This window comes from Gavialis gangeticus, unplaced genomic scaffold, assembly GCF_001723915.1.
Source record: "Gavialis gangeticus isolate Ggan-Ray unplaced genomic scaffold, GavGan_comp1, whole genome shotgun sequence".
Lineage (NCBI taxonomy): Eukaryota > Metazoa > Chordata > Crocodylia > Gavialidae > Gavialis > Gavialis gangeticus.
This window is the reverse complement of record NW_017728996.1, coordinates 13696185-13719939: the sequence shown is the minus strand read 5'-3', so window position 1 is coordinate 13719939 and position 23755 is coordinate 13696185. Positions and strand designations below refer to the sequence as shown.

At 49.7% G+C, this 23755-nt stretch overlaps 1 protein-coding gene across 2 annotated transcripts in view; it reads right to left on the bottom strand.

Annotated features, from left to right (window-relative positions):
- Window positions 1-23755, bottom strand: part of RGMA (repulsive guidance molecule family member a) — a 41175-nt gene that overhangs the window by 6731 nt on the left and 10689 nt on the right. Inside the window, exon 2 of one of the 2 annotated variants that reach the window (XM_019504033.1) lies at window positions 16618-16733. In XM_019504033.1, coding sequence (XP_019359578.1) covers window positions 16618-16733 — 116 coding nt within the window. Of the gene's footprint in view, window positions 1-16617; window positions 16983-23755 lie in introns of those variants that run through there. The other variant, XM_019504032.1, reaches the window with a different exon arrangement.

Below are 23755 nucleotides of genomic sequence, written 5' to 3'. Positions count from 1 at the left end.
CCCTGGGGGTTTTTAAGAGGAGGTTGGATGACCACCTTACTGGGGTCATTTGACCCCAGTGCTGTTCCTGCCATGGCAGGGGGTCGGACTAGATGATCTGCTCAGGTCCCTTCAGACCCTAGAAACTATGAAACTATGAAACCTTCGCTGGGAAACGAAACCCCTCTCATGAAATCACGGTGGTTCAGCATCCAGCCCTGTGCTGGGTTCCCTGCTGAGGGTCCCCTCAGCTGCATTCAAACTCCCTTCCGGCCCTGACTTCTCAAAAGCCAGGCACCCACGCCCATGGACATCTCAAGAGCCTGGAAAGACGGGGGGGAAACGCGGGGCCGGGAAGGAACAAGGTACAAAGGAGCCTTCTCAAGCAGCTATCGATCACCTGATCTCCTGTACCAAGCACCTTGACACAATGCACGTTCTAGCGGCTCCATTAATGCTGGGAACAGCGCCTGCCAACCTCTGGCCTGCCTGCCGCCGCCTCACTGCTTTCATAAAGCTGCATGGAGATAAGGGTATCACAGGGAAACGTGTGAAAAGAACCAGGCAAAACCCTAATCAGCCTCTGGCCTGTTATGTGGGTACCAGACTTGCTTCAGAGCTACTAGAGCAGCCTTGTACTGCATCAGCAAGGCTTTGGCTCCTGGCTCCGCATGCCTGGGTGCTTCAGCTGAGCGCTCCAAGCAGCACTGAGGAGCCAAAAGGCCTGTGTGAGAGGTTTAAGTGTCTATGCTGGGACCTGGCTGCCCTGAAGGACAAAATGCAGCTTCCTCTCCCACCCCAGAGCAAGTACCTGCTTTTCCTGGTCAAAAAGATGATCCTTTGTTTTTCATTCATTCTCATCAACAACCGCAGTTAGGGGCAGGCAAGTGTACTGGTGCCTGGGTTGCTTTGATGACTATTTCATGAGACTGATTGCTCTTGGGCGTTGTGGGGAGTACACACATCAGTCGAAGCATGTGCCAGCTGTGCACGGTGACTTTGGGTAAGCCTAGAGCCCTGCTTTTAGGTGCAATCTGCCACCTCTGAGGCTAACTTATGCCTCATTTCTTGTGTCAGAACTGTGTGGCAACGAGTCCTGTCTGCACCTGGATGCCACACAAGTACAGCAAGGGCCCGGGCAGCTAATCGGAGGTCACTTGATACACAGTTGGGAGTGAGCAGGTTTCATATACACATCTTGAAAACTCCCTCCGTCAGCAACTGGATGTCGCCAGTGAATTGACACAGATGCTGGTCTCATGCTCTTCTCTAAGCTGCAGGAGCCTAACAGTCAGTGAAGGAAGTCTATTGTCCAGGGCCGAGCCAGACCTCAGTCTCTTTGCACCAATGCCAGCAGTGCTTTTAGTGATGTGTGGCTGCCAGATTTGGACTAAGACCCACCAGATGCCACTACAAGTTATGAAGGACTTCCAGATAGCTGCCAGTCTGAGCAGCAGGCACTAGTGACCCAGAGGCAAAGGGACCCACAGCCCATTCCCTTTAGCCAGCTGGATTCCCGTTACTCCCAAGACATGGGGATGATGCAAAAATCTCACCAGCTCAGTGCTGCTCCCCCCTGCAGGCGCACACTTTGCCCTGAGTGTCCGTTTGAGTTCCCTAGTGCCTGAAGTACCAGCTGCAAGCGTGAGTCAAGGAAAGCAGGATATTGTGGCTCGCTTATCCTGGATGCAACGGGAACCCACACTCCAAGCAGCCAACGCGGGGGGTGGCACAATGGGAGTTTAGGCTCAGTTCTCTCTGCAAGCCTATTTCCCAGGGCAGCACTGGAAAGCAGCTCCGCTAAGGCATTCCTGGCACTGCCTCCCTTGACCACCTCATGCACAGCGCTCAACCAGCTCCCTGCTGGGTGAATCCAGCCTTATGCCGCTTAAAACGTCTCTCGTTTCCCTCCCCTTTAGCTGAATCAATCCCTTTTGGAGTCTGGCAGCAAACAGAAACTGCACGTGATCACACAAAACAGGCAGCGGAACAAAACCCAACGTTTCCAGATGCTTTTGGGGTGCCTTTCCAAGCCTTGCATGTGCATTCCTGTCCTGCGCTTTGTTTAGAGGAGGTTGGCAAGGCGTTTAGGCCAAAATAATTTAAGATTTGCTTAAAAAAAAAAAAAAAAAGAAAAGGTTACAAAACCCAGTATTGTTTCAGTGAAAACAGTATGTTTTAAACATTCCCTTGTAGTGCTGGAAACCTAAACACAAGTGGTGCTGGAGCCCTAGGAGGGGAAACAGGACTATAAATAAATGATCCCGCATGCAAAGGCCAGTTTGGGTTTGCTTTCCAAGAAGAGTGAAATGCAAAAAGGAAATAGTGGAAAGTTTCCTTGGAATTTTAAAATGCAAGTTTAATAAGCTCAGGTGCGAGTCAAAGCACAGGGAGTATAGGATTGCTTTTATCTCACTCATGTCCTTTTAAAAAGGACGAAGGATTCTGGAAATCCTTTGCATTCTTACTTCACTGGTCAGAAGCCAGAGGTAACTTCGTTGTAACCTTTCATTTGTTACACTGGCTCTGATTTCTGCAGAGCTCCAGCATTTCTATGGGCTGGAAACAAGTATAAACCCACAGTGTTTCATGACCCTTCATTTTTGTTCCTGGGGTTGCATCTTGGTGGAGGGCAGTGAGTCTGTGTCAGGGAACAGCCAACTTTTCACCACAGGCAACAGACCTGTAGGGAAGTCTTTTTGCCACACGTTTTGCTCTGATGAGATTTTCTGGATGTTCGGTCATGTTTTACCCCATGCACTGGTGCCTGGATTTAGGACTTTGGACTCCAGCCCCTACATAGGCTAGCAGAATAAAAGCTGCGGAGTGGAAGTATCTGTGATCAAACAGGGCTGATAAAACACTGCACAGCGGGATTCCCGTGACGTAAGGGTGCCACGGTGCCTACGGAGCTGTGCTTCTGCTCACAACGCAAGAGGGTTTCCGGGCCAGCCGCGGGGCTACACACAGCCGCTCACCACACGATGTGGAATATCAGTACGACCTTGTGAGGATGCAAACACGGGCTCTGCCGGCAGGTGGGATGCAAACAGGCTGCCTTTCAAAATGGGACACTCTGGGTGTGGGTTGGACAGTATGCAAGGGTGTAATGCAAGGAAAATCCTTCTCTCTTTCCTTGGGAACAAAGCCACTCAGACTGAAGCTTGCCATGCCACCAGGGACATTGAGAGGGGAGAAGTAAGGAGCTCATGGAACAGCAGGGCAGCAACACAAGGCCAGGTATTGGGACATCAGGGCCACCCACTAAACCATCTACCTGTGGCCTAATGCCACAATACTCCCCATCTATAGCTTAGTTGAGATTCTCCCTCCACAGCTTGATTTTAGCAAGCTTGACCCAATGCTTGACTCCAGCTATTATCAGGAATAGGGTACTCCATGCTGCTCTTTAAGGGGTTGCATATTAACTTGGGTCGGAAGATGCAGGCGAAGCTCCGTGTTGGCGTTGAGACTATCCCGAGCTGACACAGCAGGAAGGGCTTTGCTGCTGCATCAGAGGTGACACGTTAAAACCCAGCTCCCTTCTGCCCAACTCTCTTCACCCTCCCTGGCATGCAGGGCATAACCGCAGCACTGCTTTTTCGGGTCTCTCAACACCTACAGCTTGAGGCACGGTTACTGGTGAGTGTGGGGCGGCTGCTGCAAAGCCCATGTGCAACTCATTACTTTATAAGGTACTAAGTAAAAAAACAGACGAGCCTGTTTCATTCCCTCTTGTGGCCCGAAGGGGGAGCCTTTTTCTTAAAGATCTTATTGTTTGGGCTTTGGCAAATATTCCCCGCTGCTGTTTCACTCAAGGCCCCATATAAGGCCAGATTTCCAGCACCAGGTGCCTGAGACACTGCATGCACCATGTACGTGCACACGCATGTCTGTGTGTTGGCCTGTCTGCAATGCACATGCAGAAGAAATGGCTTCACATGCAATTCTGTACCTTGCAAATGCATCTGTACCCTGCCCGGGCACACAGTGTGTCACTTAGACACCTGGGCTTGGAAAACAGCAGCCTGCCCTGCCCTGCCCCGTGTTTGCACCTGGAAGGAGTTGGGGATGTGGCCTTTCCTACCTAATCTCTCCCTTGTTGGCAGATAAAGGCGGCGAGGTCAATCCTATTTCACAGGGAAGTGAATTGCTCCCGCGCTCAGGTCGGCTGTTTGTGGCCTTGTTCTTTTAATCTGTTGGCAAGGCCTCCCTCTTTCCGCGCCTCCCAATCTGACCTGTTCAATACCACGATTGTCTGACGCCTCCGGCTCACACAAACACCTGCATGACTCACCCGCTGGCAGGGCACGCGCCAGGGCTGAGAAAACCCACAACGGCCCGCAAGGGTCCTGACACAACAGGGCAGCCGGGGAGCAAACCGATCTCTGGAGGAAAGAGAAAGCAAACCCCCGCTCCCCCCGGCACACCATGCACTCCCTGCCTCCTGCTCACGTCTCCTATGGCAGAAGCTTGGCATAAGAGCGAAAACTCATTTGAACGGAAGCCAAGAAACGATGTTTATTCAATTTCACATAATCTATTTTCCATCTCCTCACAATGGATCTGTTTTTCAACCACAGATGACTTAGCACGGAAACTCCCCCCCCGCTGCTATCACTGAGACGAGCGCATCGCAAGCTGGCGTGGGCCTCGCGGGCCCAGCCTAGATCCCGACGACACCTTGCTCGAGTCTCCGCGTTGAGCCTCTCTCGAACGTACAGGCAAGCACAAGGAAATGAGCTTCCTGTGTGGGCTCCTGAATACCTGGTAACCCTACATCTACTTTCCTCCATTTAAATCCCCCACATTGGGGCTGTCTGCTTAGGCAGGGTATGCAACTTGGGTTCAAGCAGCCGGGACTTGCTGCCACCCCTTCATCAGCCAGGAGAGGCACCAGTGAGCAAAGTGAGGCTCGTTCCTAAAGAATAGTAGTTTCCAGATACTAGTTTCCATGCCATGGCCCATGTCATATGGATGACGCCTGCCTCCCACCTGCCAGGGGGTCGGACTTGAAGATCTACTTAGGTCCCTTCCAACCCTACATCTATGAATCTACGAATCTCCCCCCACCTACAACGTACAGTTCCCCTGAGCGATCCTCTCTATGGAGAAATAATCCTAGTAAAGCATTGAATACGTGCCCACCTTCTTCCAGGTTGGTTTAGCAGATAAAAGCTGTGACCCAACAAGGGTTCGACAGTTCATGGCTGCAGGAAGTCTAAATTTGAGTACAGAGATGGTCCATAGCCTGCTGTAGCTCATTGACTTGAAGTCTGCTTTGTAGAGCTATACGTCGCACCACCTCTCTAATGTCAAATCACCTACCCATCACACTAGTTCTTTCTTCACCTAGTGCCTCCGTCACAGTGCCCCTAGAGTAGTGTTTTTTATTTGCAGACCCCTAAAAAATTTCAAATGAAGGTGCAGACCCCTTTGGATTGGAAGTGTGGGTATTCACCTACATCTTTCACGGACCCCTTTGACATAGTTTGTGGACCCCCAGGGGTCCATGGACCACAAGTTGAAAACCACTGCCCTAGAGCACTATTTTTTTCATTGCCAAATGCAGGCTGGGCGCAGCAGCGCTCAGCCTGGTCCAGCCCCTCCACAAGTCCTGAGAAGACCAGACAGTCATTGCACATTGAGCTACTGCACTCACTGGGATGTAGCAACATAGCTAGATGTGGGCAAGTGGGGCACCAGCCCCGAGAGCCCATTCTGAAGGGGTGCCAAGAATGGCAGCAGCTGTTGCCACTGGTTGCCTCTACCCCGGGCCAGTAACGATTTGCACGATGGAGAAACTGCTTGTCACACCTGTCAGGAGGAGCAGCGAGTGAAGATTTTAAGGTATCTTCCAAGGTAGGGATCTTCATTTTTTATACACATCTTCTTGAACATCTAACATGCAGCGATCCTCATGGCAACTGGACACAACTCAATGTGGTGTTCCCAGCCACGATCAAACCTCCCTGGTGCCTTTGACCCTGGGATATTAATGCCGGCCGCAAAAGGGTCTGTAAGGAGAAACTAACTGCTCGGCGCCAGGAGCACAGCCCTAGTTTTTCACAAGAGTTTGTCTGTTCCGCTGTTGGAGGCATGAATGCAGCATGTGTAGACACGGCCATGCTGGCCTTCATCTAGATAGCTCTGGTAACGCTTGCAGTAAGGATGCAAAGGCATTGGTCTTAGCCGGGGCTGAACCAACCTGCTAGAGACCTTGGGACTGCACTGGAGCTCAGTGTGGCATCTTCAGGGTTGTGGGTACCTCGGCTAGCTTGGGTAGACTCTAGAAGGGAAGTAAGGGTCCCAAAATACACTTCTGTGACAGCAATGTGCTGTATGGCTAGGCCTCCAGGGTCTTTTTCATTGCTCAGGGTGGGAGTATAAACAGCAGGCACAGTTATACTCTGTTTTCTTTTGATGCGTACAAGACTTGCAAAAGTGCCCAAGTGATTTGGGAGATTATGCCCCACTTCCAAAAATAATTTAGGCACTCGAGGATACTTTGGGGCTTCCTGGATTCACAGCCCTGAAATCAGAAGGTGCCTAAACTCTCCTGGAAATCAGTTGGACTTCAGGCATCTAAATAAAAAGTAAGCCCCTACATCAGGGGCGGGCAATTATTTTGGGTGGAGGGCCGCTTACTGAGTTTTGGCAAGCCATTGAAGGCTGCATGACAGGCAGCCAGGGGCAGATGAATATTAATTTTCTAAATTTTTCAGGGGTCCCACGGGCCCATTTAGAATGGCCTGGCAGGCTGCATTTTGCCCGCCCCAGCCATACATCCTGTTTTTAGGAGCTAGCCTGTAGGGTTTGAGGCGGTAAGGGCCTATTAGATTATTTGGTCTGACGTGCATATCACAGGCTCTGGTTGCATCCAGTTGTGCCTGTGGTGAGCCCAAAAGTTTGAGCTCATCTAAAGCCCATCTCCCAGAAATACATACAGTCTTCATCTGAAAATGGCAAGAGAGAGACTCTGCTACTTCCTTTGGTAATTTGTGCCAGTGGTTAATCACTCCCTCATCACAAAATCTATGTCTTGTTTTTTACTTGAATTTGTATGGCTTCAGCTCCTGCCATTGGTTCTTGTTCCGCTCTCCTCTGCTACCTTGAAGAGCCACGTAGTACCTGGCACTTTCTCCTACTTATCTTCTGCACTCAGGTCACCCTTTAATCTTTCTTGCTAAACAGACTGATGTCCTGAAGTCTATTGCTGGAAGGAATCTGCTCCGGCTCCCTGATTTTTAACTTCATCCTCTCCAATTTAAAATGGAGATCAGAGCTGCACACAGTAATCTACTATTTGGTCTCACTAGTTCTGGGCACAGAGGTAAAATTACTCCCCTCCTCCCCTGTTTCTATGTCCAAGGATTTTGCCACTGCATTACCCTGGGCATTCATGTTGAGTTTCTTGTGCATAATGATTCCTCGCTCCTTTTCAGAATCCCTCCTCCGTTCTGCAGGCCTGGCCGGCATCCCTTGTTCATCACTCCATAATTCTGCATTAGGACTTCTTAAAATGCTCTTTGCAGGGGTCCGGCCAACCAGGTTGCCCTGTTATAACTGCCCTGTTCTCTTTGTTATTTACCACTCTGCCAATCTTTGCACCTCCACCAATTCTGTCAGCAGTGATTTCGTATGTACCACCGCAGCATTGACACGTGTTGAACACAACTGACTCTAGCTTGTCCTTGCAACCCACTCTTGCAAAATCCTCTTTGGATGTTTGCTCCCCATCGACAGCTACTTTTTGAGATCTGTCAGTTCCCCAGCTTTTAATCCACTCGGCATGCACTTTCTTGCTCTCACATAATGCTGGCTTTTTCATCACAATGTTGTACAGCACTAAGCCAAAAGTCTGACCAACGTCTAAGCCGGCTGCATGCACACAGTTACATATATTGACCAAACGTGTAACCTCATCAAAGAGTGAAATCAAGTTTGCTTGACAAGACCTATTTTTCATAAAACTCTATTGACTAGTTTTAGTTCCATTCCCGCAATTCAATCTTTATCTGTTGAATTCTGCGTCAACTTTTCCAATATCTTCCCCGTGACTGATACGAGGCTAACTATACTGTAGTAACCCAAATCATGCTAGTTCCCTTTTTTTGAATATCAGCAGTCTTCTGGGATTTTTTCAGTAGTTTAAGAGCTACTCAAAATTAACACCAGTTAGCCAAAGACCTCGGCCAACTCTTTTAGGACTCTTGGGTGTACACTACCTGGGCCTGCTAGTTTAAAAATGTTGATCATTGGAAATCACTGTTTAACATCCTTCTGAGTCACTAATAAACTTCCATCATCCCCACATGCTATAAATAAATCATCTTGCTCCTTTCCAAACGTGTGTGTGTGTGAGTGTGAGTGTGAGAGAGAGAGAGAGAGAGACTATATGTGTTGTGTAAGTCATGTACACAGTACAAGATTTCGTAGAGGGCATAATACAAGTATTCTTACTACCTAAGACAAAGCTCCTAAACACACAATTATTTAGGCGATCTGAATAAATGCAACTATCCTTATACTTAGAAATGGGTGGTGCTGATCACCGTGCAGATCCCAGTGGCTTTGACTGGTTTTGCAGGTGCTCAGCTTTTCCGCAGACAGCTTTTCCTACTCACACAGGTGTGCACACGTGCAGTGAGGAAACACCATGCTGCTCTTTGCAGCCACAAACCAGAGCCAATCCCCCAAGAATCCAAAGAGGAGCCAAACGGATGATTTACAGAAATTCCCAGCATTAAACCTTCATCTCAGAACCAGCACTGTCATCCTGTCATACAAATCGCCGAGCCCTGCTGCCTAGATCTCAGCTTGGAAGAAGGAATGAAAAGCTGTATGTCTTTCATCAGTGCCTTTAAGGGCTGAGGGCTTAAAGGGTGGGGAGAAGAGACTTTGTGTTTGTGGGCAGAAGGAAAAGGCTGGGTCTGGGACTATGGAAACATGTAACTAATACCGTACTTCAACCTCTACCATAATAAATCTCGTGCTGTGTTTCTGCTGTGTGCCTGAATCATCAGAAGGCCCCTCCAGTGTGCAAGTAAGTACCTGTTTGGGGGGTTGCATCTACTCCATGTCCCAGAGTTGAGATGGGGACCAGGAGTGGAGGGCAGCACTGATACTGTGCCCCGCGGGCCACTTCCATGGTTGGGAACCTGCGTCCTGTCACAAGGCAGAGAAATATAAGGCCGCGACTCTGTGGTGGGGAGAGGGAAAACAGAGCTCCAGTCCCACCAGCCTGACTGATTGATGGCATCCCTTTGAATGGAGTCCAACTATGTTTCAACAGGAGAAGGGGAAGGGAGCCAAGCCCCGAGGAAGAGCTCAGTGGCCATCTGACCCAGGCAGTGTGAAAGGATTTGTGCATCATGGCAGCATTCGCTTCTTCCAGCGACCTCCTTTGAACTGTTAATCAAGCACAATCTTGCAGAATAATAGCCTGATTATTATTGCCTTGTTTGCATAACAAAGGGGCCCAATAAAACTGATGTGACTGTGCTCAGAGGGGGTGTGAAAGATCAGCCCTGAGAAAGGAGCTGCAGGAATGCAGCAAACTGCTCCAAAGCCTCAACCCAGGAAGAAAGACAATGCAATTTGCCATCAAGAAAAGCCCAATAGACCAATAAATTACCCATGTGCAAAGGGATTAGATCAGGTTTCAGTTGCACTGAACTGGGGGCGGGGGAGAGGGGACTAAAGGGGGGAAATAAACCCGATGGTCTTAAAGTGGCCGTGCTCCTTTTTGCGGGGGGAGCGGGTAGCATTATGGACGGAGACGCTTTGGGCTGTTATGAGCTGGATCATGCACAGTATCACCTGGGTGTAAAGTGGGAGGAATGCATTGAGTTCAAGGTGAAAGGCCCTTGGATGGGAGTTATTCCCAATTTACGCCTATGCAGAACAGCAGAATTTAATCCGTGTCACCTCCTTTGTTTAATCCACGCACCGCCCTGCCCAGGCTTGAGCTGCAGCAGATGGGGAAGGCTTTTTTTCAAGGCGTTTCCTTAAGTCAAAAGAAAATGAAAGGGAGATGGAGCAAAACCACTTGAGTGGTTTTTCCTATTTCCACCCTGTATCACATGGCCAGTCCCTGGGCTGACCTCAGGGGGGTCCTTTCGTCCCCAGGACAGAGCTCAGTCACCCCCTACTTCTCTTCTCCTCCTCTCACAGCACAAAAATCCCCGAGCCAGCAGATCAACCCGGAGAGATGCTGCTAAAGTAGCCCTTGATTGTTCTTGTCACTTAGTCAGCATTTTTTGCGCAGAGAATCAGCTTTCCACGAACCCAGAATGCCTTGCAAGGAAGCAAATGCTTCTCCTCTTCTTTGCCAACCTCCCTTCCCACAGGGTCCTAGCAAGTATTTCTTCGGCAGCCAAGGGAAGCGCTCACCTCAGCCTCTTCCCTGCCAAAGGGAAGCGCCGGCTCTAGCAGAGGGAGCCATCAATCAAAGGCCTGCAGCTTTCAACCGGGCCCCTGGACTGTCCCCCCCGTGCGAGATGCTGCTCCAGGAATTACAGACCACGCTTGAAAAGGTGAACTTCAAAGCTCACAGCGAGATTGCTAAGCAGGCTGAAAAAGGGCCGAGGCATTTCCATCTGAAATTGCAAGGACGCAGCTCAGCCCCTCCTCCGCGCTCAGCCTTCTTCAGACTCGAGTTCAGGGTTCAGCGCTCCTCTTGGCACAGCTGCCAGCGCAGCTTGCAACTAGATGGAGCCAGCCCGATCCTGCGGCTACAGGACCGAGCTGGTGTTTGGGAGGCCATGAAGTCCGTTCCCTGCCCTTCTGCTCGCTGCCTGTGGGACTGCGGGCCTGACTAGGGGCCTCAGTCTCCACATCTGTAAGCGCTTCAGAGGAGCCTGCTCCCCTTTGTAATGCACACCTAGACCAATGGCTGGCAATCAGTGGCCAGGGATGCAAAATCCTGAGCCCACGACTTAGCAGGGGTGGGATGAGTCGGGTTCTTCTCATAATCCGAGGACTTCAGGTGCTTTTATAAGGGTGCAGAACAGGCCCAATTTACGCCTGAGGCCTGGAGTGCTCCCAACTCTTCACCCCGTGCTCAGCATCCTCCACACCAGCCTAGCAGGCTTTTGCCAGCGGCCTGTGATCTGAGGCATGTTCTGCAGCCTCCATTGCCTTTGCTTGCCATCTCTTACACAGGATTTCCAGGTTGCTGACAGTGGGCGTCTATCCATCTCCAAGCCTAGGGAAATGCTGGGATGGGCTCACCAAATGCCAGGCTCAGAGCAAAGCCACCCATTTCACGCTGGAAGCATTTTGCCCAGGGCCCTCTCCAGTTGCATTAAGGGCACGGACAAGCGGGGCGCTCGGCCTTTCAACCCTTTGTGCGAGGACGGGGACTAGACTGTGCCGTGAAGGCTGGTGAGGGAAAGCGCTTCAGGCCTACACGCGTGTGTTTTCTCTAGGAAGAATCAGCGCAGCTGCGTTCTTGTGCGATGTCAGCCCTTCCAAGGCTGAGCTACACGAGACACAAAACGAGGAGAGAGAGAAGAGCCCGAAGCACATCAATGCGAACGAGGCAAATACAGACAATTAAAAGCCTGCCAAGAATTGCAGCGTCCCAGTCAGAGGCGCTGATTTCTGCACGGGGTGTGGATCGCCAGCTGCCTGCCTTTCACAGATGTCAGCCAGAGCCCCGCACCACCAGTGGAAAAGGCACAAGCGCACCCACACCCCCACAGCTCCCCAAACAGTCTCGTCTCGATTTGTCTTGGAGACTGAGCCGGGTGGGAACAGCTCTGTTCCCAGACACCTGCCTGCCTCCTATACCCAAGTCCCAGCGCTGCTGCACCCAGCCTGATGCAAGCCTGCTTCCCCCTGACTAGAGGTGCAATGGAGGTGCAAGTCACAGGCAAAACCCAGACATCCTTCCAAAACTAGTGGCCTATAGCCCAGGCCCTGACATTCACTGGCTTATTTCTTAACTTTCAGATGTGTAGCTTGATGCAGTCTCAGGTCGCAAAGTCTAAATGTAATAGAGTCAACGAGATTTTAAATGGAAAATACCAAATCAAGGCTTCCTGTGACTCTGTAATACTCCCTCCTCTCCACACCCCCACCTCGCCCCAGCAAAGGGAGATGGGCTTTGTGCTCTGCCCCTAAGGTCTGTCATATCGTTGTGGACAGTGCAGGGAGCCACTATCATGGACACAGGAATTGAATCCAGGGTGCATCACACGATTTCCACCTCTCCGGCAAGAGCTGGGTTTCTCAGGAGCTGAGCCACCAAGCTCTCTACGGCCTCGGAGACTGAAGGCAGAAGCCGAGGAAGCCAAGCTACGCTTCAGACTCCCACTGCCTCCTGGGCAGGTTGCTCTGCAAAATAGTCAGGACACAAGTGAAGTGCATTGTCTGCCCTGATCCCATAGAGGAATTAGGGCCCACGAATTAAAAACTCCCACTGATTCCCATGGGATCAAGTCAGGGCTCTTAGCCCAAGGGACCATCTGCCATGAGGAACGAGCTATAAGAGAGGGTCCAACATTTTTCCGTCCAACTGCAGCTCCACACAGCCATGCCCAGGCCGCGAGACAGAGCGGCTCAGTCTGCGCTTCGCGGGCTGCTTGTACATAGGGAGCCAGCTTGTTCTTTCACCGTAAGAGGCGTATGACTTCATCGTGGGGATGGCATCTGGTTTGGCAATTGGACATAATTCAATTTTCCCCTTCACTACAGAAATGTCAGCTGGTGGAGCCATGATCCTGCGAGCAGAACTGCACCTCTCCAGTGCAAAGAAAGCCTCAGGCTCCAGCTGAAACCCCCACTGCAGCTCATGCCGAAAAGGTCACTGCTACGGGGTTCCTGCTCTTAACTATGAGAGCGGCCAACTGCAGGTCTCAATGCCTTTAAAGAAAAGGTTTATGAGGGAATTTAGTCCTCAGATAGAAAAAGGACTCATAGCACTGCGTGATGCTGGAGCAGGGCTTTGCCAATGCAACTCCTCCTCAACTGGCAATGCTCCCCACCCCAAATCTTGCCTTCTCTGCCAGCACGCATCGCTCCTGATATGTGGTGCTGCCTGTTCTTCCAGTCCGCTTGGTCCTTGCACCTCCATCTCCGGTTTCTCTTTCAATATTTGGCTCCCCACCTGCTCTGCTAATACCCCTCAGTCCTGGCTTGAAGGACCTTCTGCTAGTCCAGGGTTGACCCTTGCCCCAGCTCTGTCAAACAGCAAAGCCAGGTAGATTAGTCACCCTGCCTTCAAACAGCAAAGCAACATAACGCCAATCTTATGGCATCCCCTGCTCTTCTGATACTTGACACCCGCTCAGCTCTGCCAAAGCACCTTGGTCCTGATCTCCGCTCTGCACTGAGCCTGTTCGGACCCGCAGCAACACCCCGACTCTCCCAGCGTGCAGCCTCAGCCGGGGAGAGACTGCCAAAAGCATGCTACCAGCCCGAGGAGAGCCTTGATTCAAGCGGTGTGTCCACTGGGAGCTCAGCTGCGAGACCCCAAGCTCATTGTCACTGTGGCTTGCCCCGCTTCAGAGGCAGCAGGTTGGTGCAGAAACCAAGCAAGCCCCCAGGTTAGGAAGTTTTATGGCTGCGCCGCTCTGTGATCACTTTTATGTGCACGCCTGACTCCCCGCAGCTGTTCAGGCCACAGAGAAGAAGAAACCTCAGCTGCTGACATTATAAACCCAACTTTCCCAGTAACAGCTCCCAGATCCTATTTGCCAGGGGCTGGGAATCAAAGAGAGGCGATTTCTGTGGGGGGGGGAGCAGCAATCCACATCACATGCATTAAAAACAAGGCCCCTCCTTTGAGCTCCCCTTCCCCTGAGATGGGCAAGCACACACAACTTCCCGCTCCAACTAACTGACCAGCTTCAGCAGGAGAAGAAATCCGCAAAGACCAAATATTTCCAGGATTGCATTTGAATCCCTTCCTTCTTCTCTACCCTCACAGCCCCTCTCCACCGCCACCGCTTTGCCCTGTCTCCCCACAACCCAGAACGCTCCACGGGCTGTCACTTTAAGAGTGCAGAAGGTGTTGTTTTAACAACCTCTAAGCCCCCCTTCTCAGTTTCAGCTTAGTGCTGAGATCACATCACTTGCTGCAGCTAAGAGACAAAAGCCATTTATCAACCTATCTGATAAACCTGGATCCTTATCTGGAGTCAGCCTCATTGCCTGGATGGGTTGGAGGCATAAATGCCCACTCCTTGGAGAAAGGGGGTCAAGAGTTTCAAAGAGGAACTGGATCTTCTCCCAGCTAGATGCACAAGCGGCCTTTGGGAGCAGGGGACAACCCCTGAAGTCTCAGGGACAACTCCCAAGGACAGGCTTTCCAAGGAGCACAGCTCCACTGAAGTAGGTGGGTGGACTTTAAGGAGAGCTGAGCTCAGTGGTGCTGAGGATCACGGCCGGGAACAGCTGGACACTGAATCCGCTGAGGAATCTGACCCCGCTGGGTGACCCTTGGAAAATCTGGCCCCTGGTCTCCTCCACAGCAGGTCTGCTTAGTGCAAATCCCTGGATTTGGTCCCTTTTCCCCAAGTGCCCTTTCAGCTTTCTCCAGTGCACCCGGCAAGGTTACTTACCCCCGAGCTGGGCAGGGGGAGCCGAGAGGAGAAGCAAAGGTCCAAGCCCTCACGCGTGCAAACCAAGAGTCCCCCACCCCGTGCAGCCGTCAAGTGTCAAAGCAGCAGGACAGCAGAGCTGCACCAGGGCCGAAGTCTTATAAAAAGGGAAAAATAAATACAGGGCTGCGGAGTCGGACCTGGCGGGGCACTAGGCTCGCACACAGAGCGCTCTGTTGGGCTGGGCTCTACTATAACTCTCAGGAGCAGTTTTAAGACTCCAGCAGGGTTATGCCACCTCTTTACAATGTGCTGCTGAGATGCTTAGCAGGAGGCAGAAGTAGGGGGAGACACCCAGGTGCAGAGGCCCCCCTTACCTTCCCCCCCCCACTTCTTGGACCCCTATTAAAATGCAGAGCAAGGTACAGGCGTAGTGAACAGGGAGCTTTCTCCACCCTGGTGCCCAAGACCCCCTGCACGCTGCCCACAATCTCCCTGGACTGCCCTGTTTTGCTAGTTCCTTGCAAACGGATTTAACAGTTGAAGGGGGAATAAGAAAAATAAAAAAAGCCCTTGGTACAAACAAGCAAACCAAGCAGACTCCTTCTCGCACACCAAACTCAGCCCCAACGCTGGGCAAAGATGTCAGGCAACAGGCATCAGCTCTGATCAAAAGCTCCCAGCAATGCAGATCTCTGCCTGCCCGTTTGCACAGGGCGAAGAAAGCCCCAAACTAGCGTCGGTGCCAACGTTTTGCTCAAAAGGTTTATTTTCCTGCACTGAGGCTTAAGGGAGGTAGTATTGGGGGGGGGGTAATGCATTATATATTTATTTATTGCATGTGGGAGTCTTTCCATAGCCCTAGGCTGCCCATGTATTTCTAACCTGCGATCAACAAGGGAAGAGTTTTATAGAAAATAACCCCCCCCCACCAAATAAAGCAAACTGGCAGATTTAACCTTAGGGTTTCACTCTCCCTTGCTCCATTTCCACCCCCCACCATCTAAAAAAAAAAAAAAAAAAGAGTTAAAGAAACTGGAGAGTTTTGGAAGGAACAAGCCCGCCTCTGTGGAGCTGCTTCCCCCTCCCCCAACAAAAACAAGCACTCAGGGCTCGAAGGAATTTGCAGGCAGAGATCAGCCAAAAAACATTGTGAAAAACTATGGGGGATTCATTGGAACCAGATGGCATTTTCAGCTGCACTTCTGCAGCTCTCTCCTGCTTTCTGACACAAGCCAAACAAACTGGGAGAAGGTGCAGGGGAGGGGGTGGCCCTGAACTGTTATTGAACAGAAAGATTAGTAAGAGCTGCAAGTGGCTGTGGGCATGAGCCGGGCGAGGGACTGCGGGGGGAGGCTTGGCAAGGGAGATCAGACGCTGGCCCTGCCATTTGGTTCCAATCTCACTTTGCTTTGGATGGGCAGCCAGGAGCCACTGCTTCCCACCCAAGAACCTGAAGTTTTCTACCTGGACAATGGCCAGAGAGAGGAGACAGGCAGGGCTACAAGCCCACAGCAAGGACGAGCCAAAGCGACTCGGGAAAGGAGGCAGCATGTTTGGACCCGGCTCCTTCCACCCTGACCCGACTGGGCCCGGCTGAATTCACTGGCGTGTGACCCCCTGTTTAAACGGGTGCCACCCCACGTACTGTGGGTGCGCAGCGGAGAAGGGGAGCAGGCATGCGGTACTTAACCCCTCTTCCTATAAGACCGTTGCACGAGCTGGTGCCTGAAGCCAGGCCAAGAGGTCTGCCCTCCAGCCCGGAGCCAAGGGGACGTGCCAGGCACCGGACTCCGCTGCACCCGGCGCATCCCACTGATGGGCAGCCTCTGGCACCTGGCACATGTCAAGGGTCCTAGTCTCCCTTCTGCAGAGGCCTGCCTGGAACAGTGCACCCGCTGGGCTCACTCCTCCTCACCCCCCTGCTCGAGGGAGCCCGTGGGGGCCACCCTGGCAGACAAAGAATAGGAGAAACGTTGCCACATTAAACCATGTGCCAAACTGCTGGAGAGAGAGCCAGGCCTGCGGCCGGGGGGGGGGTCCGGCTGCACAGCGAGGGAAGTCTTGATGCCGAGGGGCTGCTGCTTACCTGAAGGGAAGATGCAGAGAAAGACAGGGAGGATGTGGAAGAATCCCAGGGCTGTGGCTCCTGCCCCTCTCCCCATACCCATCCATCCAGCTCCAGGTTTAACCACTAGTCTCTCCCTGGAAGAAGAGTTTAAAAAAAAAAAAAGGAGAGAGAGAAAGAGAAAGAGAAAGGGAAAAAACAAATCAATGGAAAGGAAAGGAGGAGGACTGAAAAGAAACACGCGGTCAGGCCAGGCCAGGCAAGCTCCTTGCCTCTGCGCTGCTGAAGGGTTGCACAGACTTCTTTCCCCCCTGCTTCTCCTCTCCTCTCCCCTTGACAAAACAGCCCAAACCATCAATCATTCCAGTCCCTTCCAATGCCTACAGAGCTCGTCCTTTCTCCCCGGCTCCTCCACTCAGGAGCTAGGGGCACCGCCTCCCGGGCTGGGCAGGCTCTTGTTACAGCCATGGACGCAAAGGGGTGGGAGAAGACGAGGGGCGGAGGAATTAATTCATTCCATGCCCTGTAGTAATGGGAGAGAGAGGGGAAGGGGCCACCCTTGCTACAGGCCTAACCACAGAAACCCCCAAGCCCCCAAACGCCCCTTTGCAAAGGGAAATACTCCCAGACCCCGGCCAGGCTGGAACGTCTCTCTTTGGCTGGAGATCACCATTCCCTTCTGCTGTTACAGCGGGATTGCCTGTAAAAATGACACCGCGGGGTCCCATATCTCTCCCCCAGCTGCTTCCCGAGCAAATTTCGGCTCAGTTTACAAGCCCAGAGATGATTTTTCTAGCTGCCAGCAAGTGCCTGGGATGTGAAAAGCCAGCTGGGTTCCCTCGGCCTGCTGCAGAATGAGACAGTCGTGCTGAGTCCTGGGCACTCACAGCTTACCAAAGGCTGTGTAAAGGTTGATATGGGAAAGGAAAAGGGCCATCACTTCTGTTTTGCAGAGGGGGAAACTGAGGCACAGAGTGCATAAGTTCTTTACCTCGCTGAGTTCATGGCACAGATCCAGGAAACAGGAGCACCTGGCTCCCAGCCCTGTGCTCAGTCCCCCCCAGGGCCACACTGCCACGTCTGATATCTGGCAATGCATATAATAATCCAGCCTGCTCCCCCACAGCTTCGCTGAGGTCTGAATGAAGCTGGCCTGACTCCGAAATGCACAGGTAGCAGGTCTGACAGACACTCTCCATTCATTTGGTAGGCCCTAGAAATGGAAATGACCTATGGTATTAGTCGTGTCATAGTGATGTTGGTCTGCTAGTCCAGCTCCCAGCCAGGGGAGGACTGATCGGTCTTACACCTTTCCTATCCTACTCTCAAGAACCATGTTAAATAGCCGGGCAAAGGCTCTGCCAGGGGTTTGATGGGATAATTATACCCGAACCCTCCTTGTCCAGAGTTGGTCTTGATTTCATCTTGTCCCTGCTTATATGGGAAAGCTGTACCAGTTTCATGTCACATGTGTGCAGGAATGGTGCGTCCCACATTTCTGCTGGGCATTCTTATTTTAGTGCAAGACTTGCCTTCTTGCTTCAGTTTCTTTTGCTTGCAACTGGGGTAGCTAAACAAAAGCATGTTGCACTAGTACCAGAAAAAAAGTGTTCATGTGGGACTTCTACCCGTGTAGCTATTTAAATTCACTCCTTAGCTTATATCAAAAAACCCCTTGAAGGAGCATTAAGTTGCAGTGAAATCAGACCCCAGTACTTTGGAACACGTCCCCACGCAGGTTTCATGGCTTTAACTCATTTAACTTCCCTGTTCTAGTGAATTCACGTGCATTTTCGTGCAAATAAGCCCTAGAATTTCAGCTCTTGCAGAACTTGTATTGAAGGAAAGGTGCTGCTTTACGTAGTCTCTTTCCTGACCGCAGGTGCCCTTTAACAAAGGAACTATTGTCATTCAAATTTTTCCTTCTACAGCTCAGAAAAAAACTTGCCAGGCTCCACAACTCCATTACTTTTCCCAGTTGTTCGTCATGGAAATCCCTCCCTCGCCCTCCCATAACCTTGAGTACAGTTTGCTGAGATTAAGTTCCTTTAAGGTTTCCAGCAAGTCCCTGTGATCACCCCTGTGACAAAACTCCTGCCTGGGGTAAAGTGTGGCAGATGAAGCAGAAGCAAAGATTTGGAGATGTTGATTGGGCTAATGGCCCTGTCTGGCTGCGGTGTGAAATGGTAGGGGATGACAATCCACAAAGGCAGCTTGAGTGGAAACCCTGAGTTTTTTTGTCCAGGGTGTGACAAAGAGTGACAAGGCTTGAGGTGTTTATACCTGGAATCAGAAGTCTGTGGTTGCAAACTAGGAGCCTTCTTGCCTCCAAGACTGTAGCCTTTCGGAGTCTGAACCTGATCTGACCATGTAGCCTAATGTTATGGCACTAGCAAGAGTCTTATGTGTAGGCAGCCGGCAGCACAAGCTTGAGTGGGTTAAAAAAGAGGCCTCAGTACTTCTTCCATCCCAGGCAATACAAGCTGTGCTCTAATTTAATGGGGTACAATCTTAATTAGACTAACGGGGCTTCTGATGTGTTGCAGGCTGCTGAATTGTACCAGGATCTAAAATCTCATCGCTTTTTTTGTACAAGCTACAAAACTGCAGAACTGTCAACTTTTACAATTCTGTTGCCACATGCGTGTACAGGAAACCAGGCTGATTGTATGACTCTCACGTATTGGTGCTGTGTGGGAAACTGAGGCCGTGCAAGGATAGATTGGGATCTGGTAAAACAATGTTATGTTTTTGAAATAAGACCGTTGTGAAGCTCCTGACTTTGGTTTTAGTGGGAAACGTGCTGCCAAAAGGCAAGGGCTTGATGCAGCTGGCTCCACTTTTTAAAGTTTCGCTCCTTCCTTTTTATTTGGTTCAGCTGTATGAAGCAGGCTGCAAATGAAATGCTGATTTGGGGACAACTGGTGAAAACAAGATGGCTCCAAACCAAAACTCCAAGAAGACCTAAAATGTGGGTATTTTTGATATCTCATATGGGATCCCGTTCTGCATCTGGCAAATGACCGTTACCTTTCTAGTGGGTTGACCCAAAGACCGGGATTTTAAATGCCCCCAAACAGGGGGGCTTGAAGTCCAGATCTGAACTTTGCCTAAGGGACATTTTAGATGTGGAATGAAGTGGAAGGAGATGTTGACTGCATTTTCCCTTGTATTTTTTCTCCTGAAATCTGAACACTGCAGTCAACAAAGATACTGCATTCGGACAGCACTTTCCCCCAGGCAGGATCCCAGAGCTCTCTACCAGCACTGTGCACCCACCTCTGAAATGCAGCCACCTCTGGGGTGGAATATAGCAATGCTGCACAACAGCTTGGCTCAGGGTGCAAAGAATCCCCCTTGATTCAACTGAGGCCAGTAGGGAAACATAGGCTGGCAGGGTGTAATGACCTGAATTTGCATCAGACCAGGGGTTCCCAAACCACTTCTCTCTGATGAAAGGGACACTGGGATATAAATGAGCATTGGCTGGCAGGTATCTGGTGCAGGCATTTCATGAAACACAGGATGATTCATGAAGTCTCCCCATAGTGAGACTTCGGTCACATGTAGCCACAGCAGAGCATGGTATGTACTGGTATGGCTAGATTTGTCCCTGGGGTAGCTCCGCGGGTTTGTGCTGAGCTCCCCCTCTCCCCACAGTAGGAGTTCACTGAGTACCTGAGCCATCTGGTTAGTAAACAGGGACTGGGACCTCCTACAGTATGATGGACAAGGCCAAACCTGTCTTCCCGTTACCCCCGAATTCAATAAGAGCAGCACCAAGCCTAATGGGATCCCATAGCTGTTGCTGGTCATCTCCTGAAAATGATCTGTCCTTTTTATACAGAGCCTCTTCTTTAATTATGTGTGGTGTGTGTGTGTGTGTGTGTGTGTGTATATATATATATATATATATATATATATATATACACACACACACACACACACACACACACACATATATATATATATATACTATAGCACCCACCCACACATATCACATACACACAGAGATTATAAAGGCACAGTGGTTGTCAGTATAATGTTAGTTAATGTATGCTGCTTCCCAGGGCATTGGTGTTGGCAGTAAAAGCTATAAGATACTAGAATCCCCAAAATAAATGACACCAGGGACCAGCTGCATGGCTTTTATTTTTCATCGTATTTAGATACCAAACAACCCCCTGTTCTAAGATACGCTATGTAGGGCCATGGACTTCATTGGGGTTGAATGAATGTAAACCTAATTTGAACCATAAGGTTTATAGTGGATAATTCCCCTTACAGCCTTCCTAATGAATTTATTCAGTACCTATAATTATACTGCTAAAATAGTAAATATGGGTAATTTTGAAGACTCTTTGCTGCCTGTAGCTAGTAGTTACAGTAGGGGACTGGAAGTCAGGTCACCTGGGTTCTGTTCCTAACTCTCCCACAAACTTGGTGTGTGGCCTATATCCACTAGTCTGTCTAACCTACACGACTCTATTTATCAGTCATTTCAGCTAACAAGCCCCTTAAGAAATGTGCATCACCTTTCTGTGACAATGCTCACCTACCTTGCAGGGGTTAGGGAATTTAATCATCCACATTAGCAAAGTGCAGAAAGTTTATAAACACTTCTCCTCCCATCTAAGTCAATGACAAAACTCTTATAGTCAACACTGGGTGTGTCTACATATGCATCAATGTGCTTTTCCTAATGCGGATTAAATTTAGTACCTCCAATGTGAGGTACTAAATAAATGCACAATTGGCTGCCCTAATGCATGGTACTGAAAGCACACGTTGTTTAAGTGGTGCTTAATGCTCACTAGTTTATTTTACTGTGCATTAATGTAACTGCATGGTATTTTGTGTGATGCTTTGGTGTGCAGTAAAATAGGCTACTGTGCATTAAAGCGCACATGTAGATGTGCCCACTGTTTACTATGCCAGGTGCAGAATCAGGCCCCAAAAGAGCTGGTTTGCTGTCATTTCTTCTAAGGATGAATGGCTTCATTTTAGTCTATGAAATGTCATTTAACACATTGGACTGTAGAGGCCTATAGTCTCTATCGTGAATTATCTACATCACACATGCCTGGACATTTATACAGCTCCTGATGAGAGATTATTGCTATTGCAGGGTTTCCATATGATTAAAACAAACCCCACATGTTTAGCTATCAAAGACAGGCACATTAAGATGAAAGATGGTGTGTATGTGCACATGCCTCTTGACAACCTCCAGTGCTGAGAATTTGGATGAATGAACATATTTTTATGCTGAATGTGAATACAATGAATATGGGGAAGTAGTAAAATAAATAGTAGAACTAGATGTGCAGAAAAGGGCAGTTTCTGCCCCAAAGAGCTTAAGTTTAAAACTAGAGAAGGTATTCAAATTAGAACTGGCTGGAAGGATAGACGTCAAAATGAAAGACCCTCTCCAAACATGCCAGAAATCTAGATCAGCAACTTGCAATCAGGCTGTCTAGGGCATCCTGGGGTGCCACAAGATCCTTTGAAGGGTGCCTCCAGGTAAGAGGAGGTAACTAGATTACCTAAATAGATTTAGTACCTTAGGCTTTCCCTGCCTCAATGATCCCCCACTCCTACTGCCCAGCCCCTCTCCTCTGTAAGGAGGTGAGCACAGTAATACACAAATTCATTTTTGAACGGGGTGCCACTCAATTCACAAAAGTTATGGAGGATGCTTCGAGTCTAACGAAGGATGCCTTGAATCCAAAAAGCTTGAGAACCATTAGATGGGTCCTCCCTGAGCACATTGTGGGACCCGACCGTGCCCAAGACAGTGACTGTCTGCAGTGCAAAAGCCAGAGGAGACAACACACACTTCTGGCCCAGACGTGTTACTCCAATGGCTATTCTGCAGAAACCATCATTGGCACACAGTGAGCAGATGCTGCTGGAATACACACCCTTAATTACTACAGTGGGTCACTGAGGCATGATTAGGGCTGGTGTGTTTTATTCATGCTCTGGACAGAGTGGTTGTCCTTTCCTGAACTGCACTGCCATAGGAGTATGGGTATGAAACATGCATCAACAACATGTGCTGGAATTTGATTTAAATAACAGAGCCCAGATCATTTGCAAAAGAAAAGGAAGGGGAGCGTATTGAGTCTTTGGGGTGAAACAGAATGGATTTCCATCTGGAGAAGACTGACAAGTGATGTCAGAAGGTACATGCAGATAAAACCACCGGCTTGTTCCCTGGAAGAAGTATTTAAAACAACAGCAGAACCAACCCTCCTCCCCCCGCTTTATCCCCCTGCAGTTATGAGCAAAGCCTTGAGAGTTTTCAATAGAGTGATTAGGTGAATGCCGCAGTACTTTTTAAAATGAGAGCTTTTATGGGACATCTAATTACTCATTGTGTTACTTTCCCTCAAAATGGGGCTATAGAGTCACTCTCATTAAGTTTGCATTTAGCCCCTTAGAAGTTAGATGCTGGTATTGTCTATGTGTCGGGAACTCTTGAGACTGCTGGATAAGTGTCTCAAAATGCTAACCCTACTAACCTTTTTTTCCTGTACTACAAAGTCTGAGCAAAGCAGCTAATAGGAAATGTATTCTATTGCAGGTTTCATTAGTGCATTGCGCAGAGTTGTTACAGTATCTTAATGGAGCAGGTCAGAGGAGATGGTATCTGAAAAAGGCTTTGCAGGCAGGCTGACTTGTGCTTGGCAAAGTGTGGAAAGGGTCTTTCATTGCAACAGCAGCTTTTTTTGGAGCTTAAGAAATCTCTGGGTGCAACTGCTTACATGGAGCCTGGGCTCATCAGTGTGGCAGTTTAAAGGAGTGCCGTCATATTTGGACCAAAATTTAGTTCTGAAGCCACCGTCACCACCAGTAGTAATGTGACAATAATTAGCTGCTACTGAGATTTTTTTTTTAATGTATATCTTGGGAAGTATATTATTAGTAGTAGTACCAGTATTATTAGTATTGTTATCATTGCACCTTTAGTTCAAAAATCTCAAATCCCTTTGCAAACACTAATTGCTTAAGCTTTTCCATCCCCTATGAGGAGGGCAAAGCTATTTTCAGGCATCTGCTGGAAACGCCTGCCTCCAACATGAAGCCCTAATACTATAGGGTGTCATTTCCGAAGGCAAGCCGGCCAGAAAAGGATGGGACGTATGTGAAATGG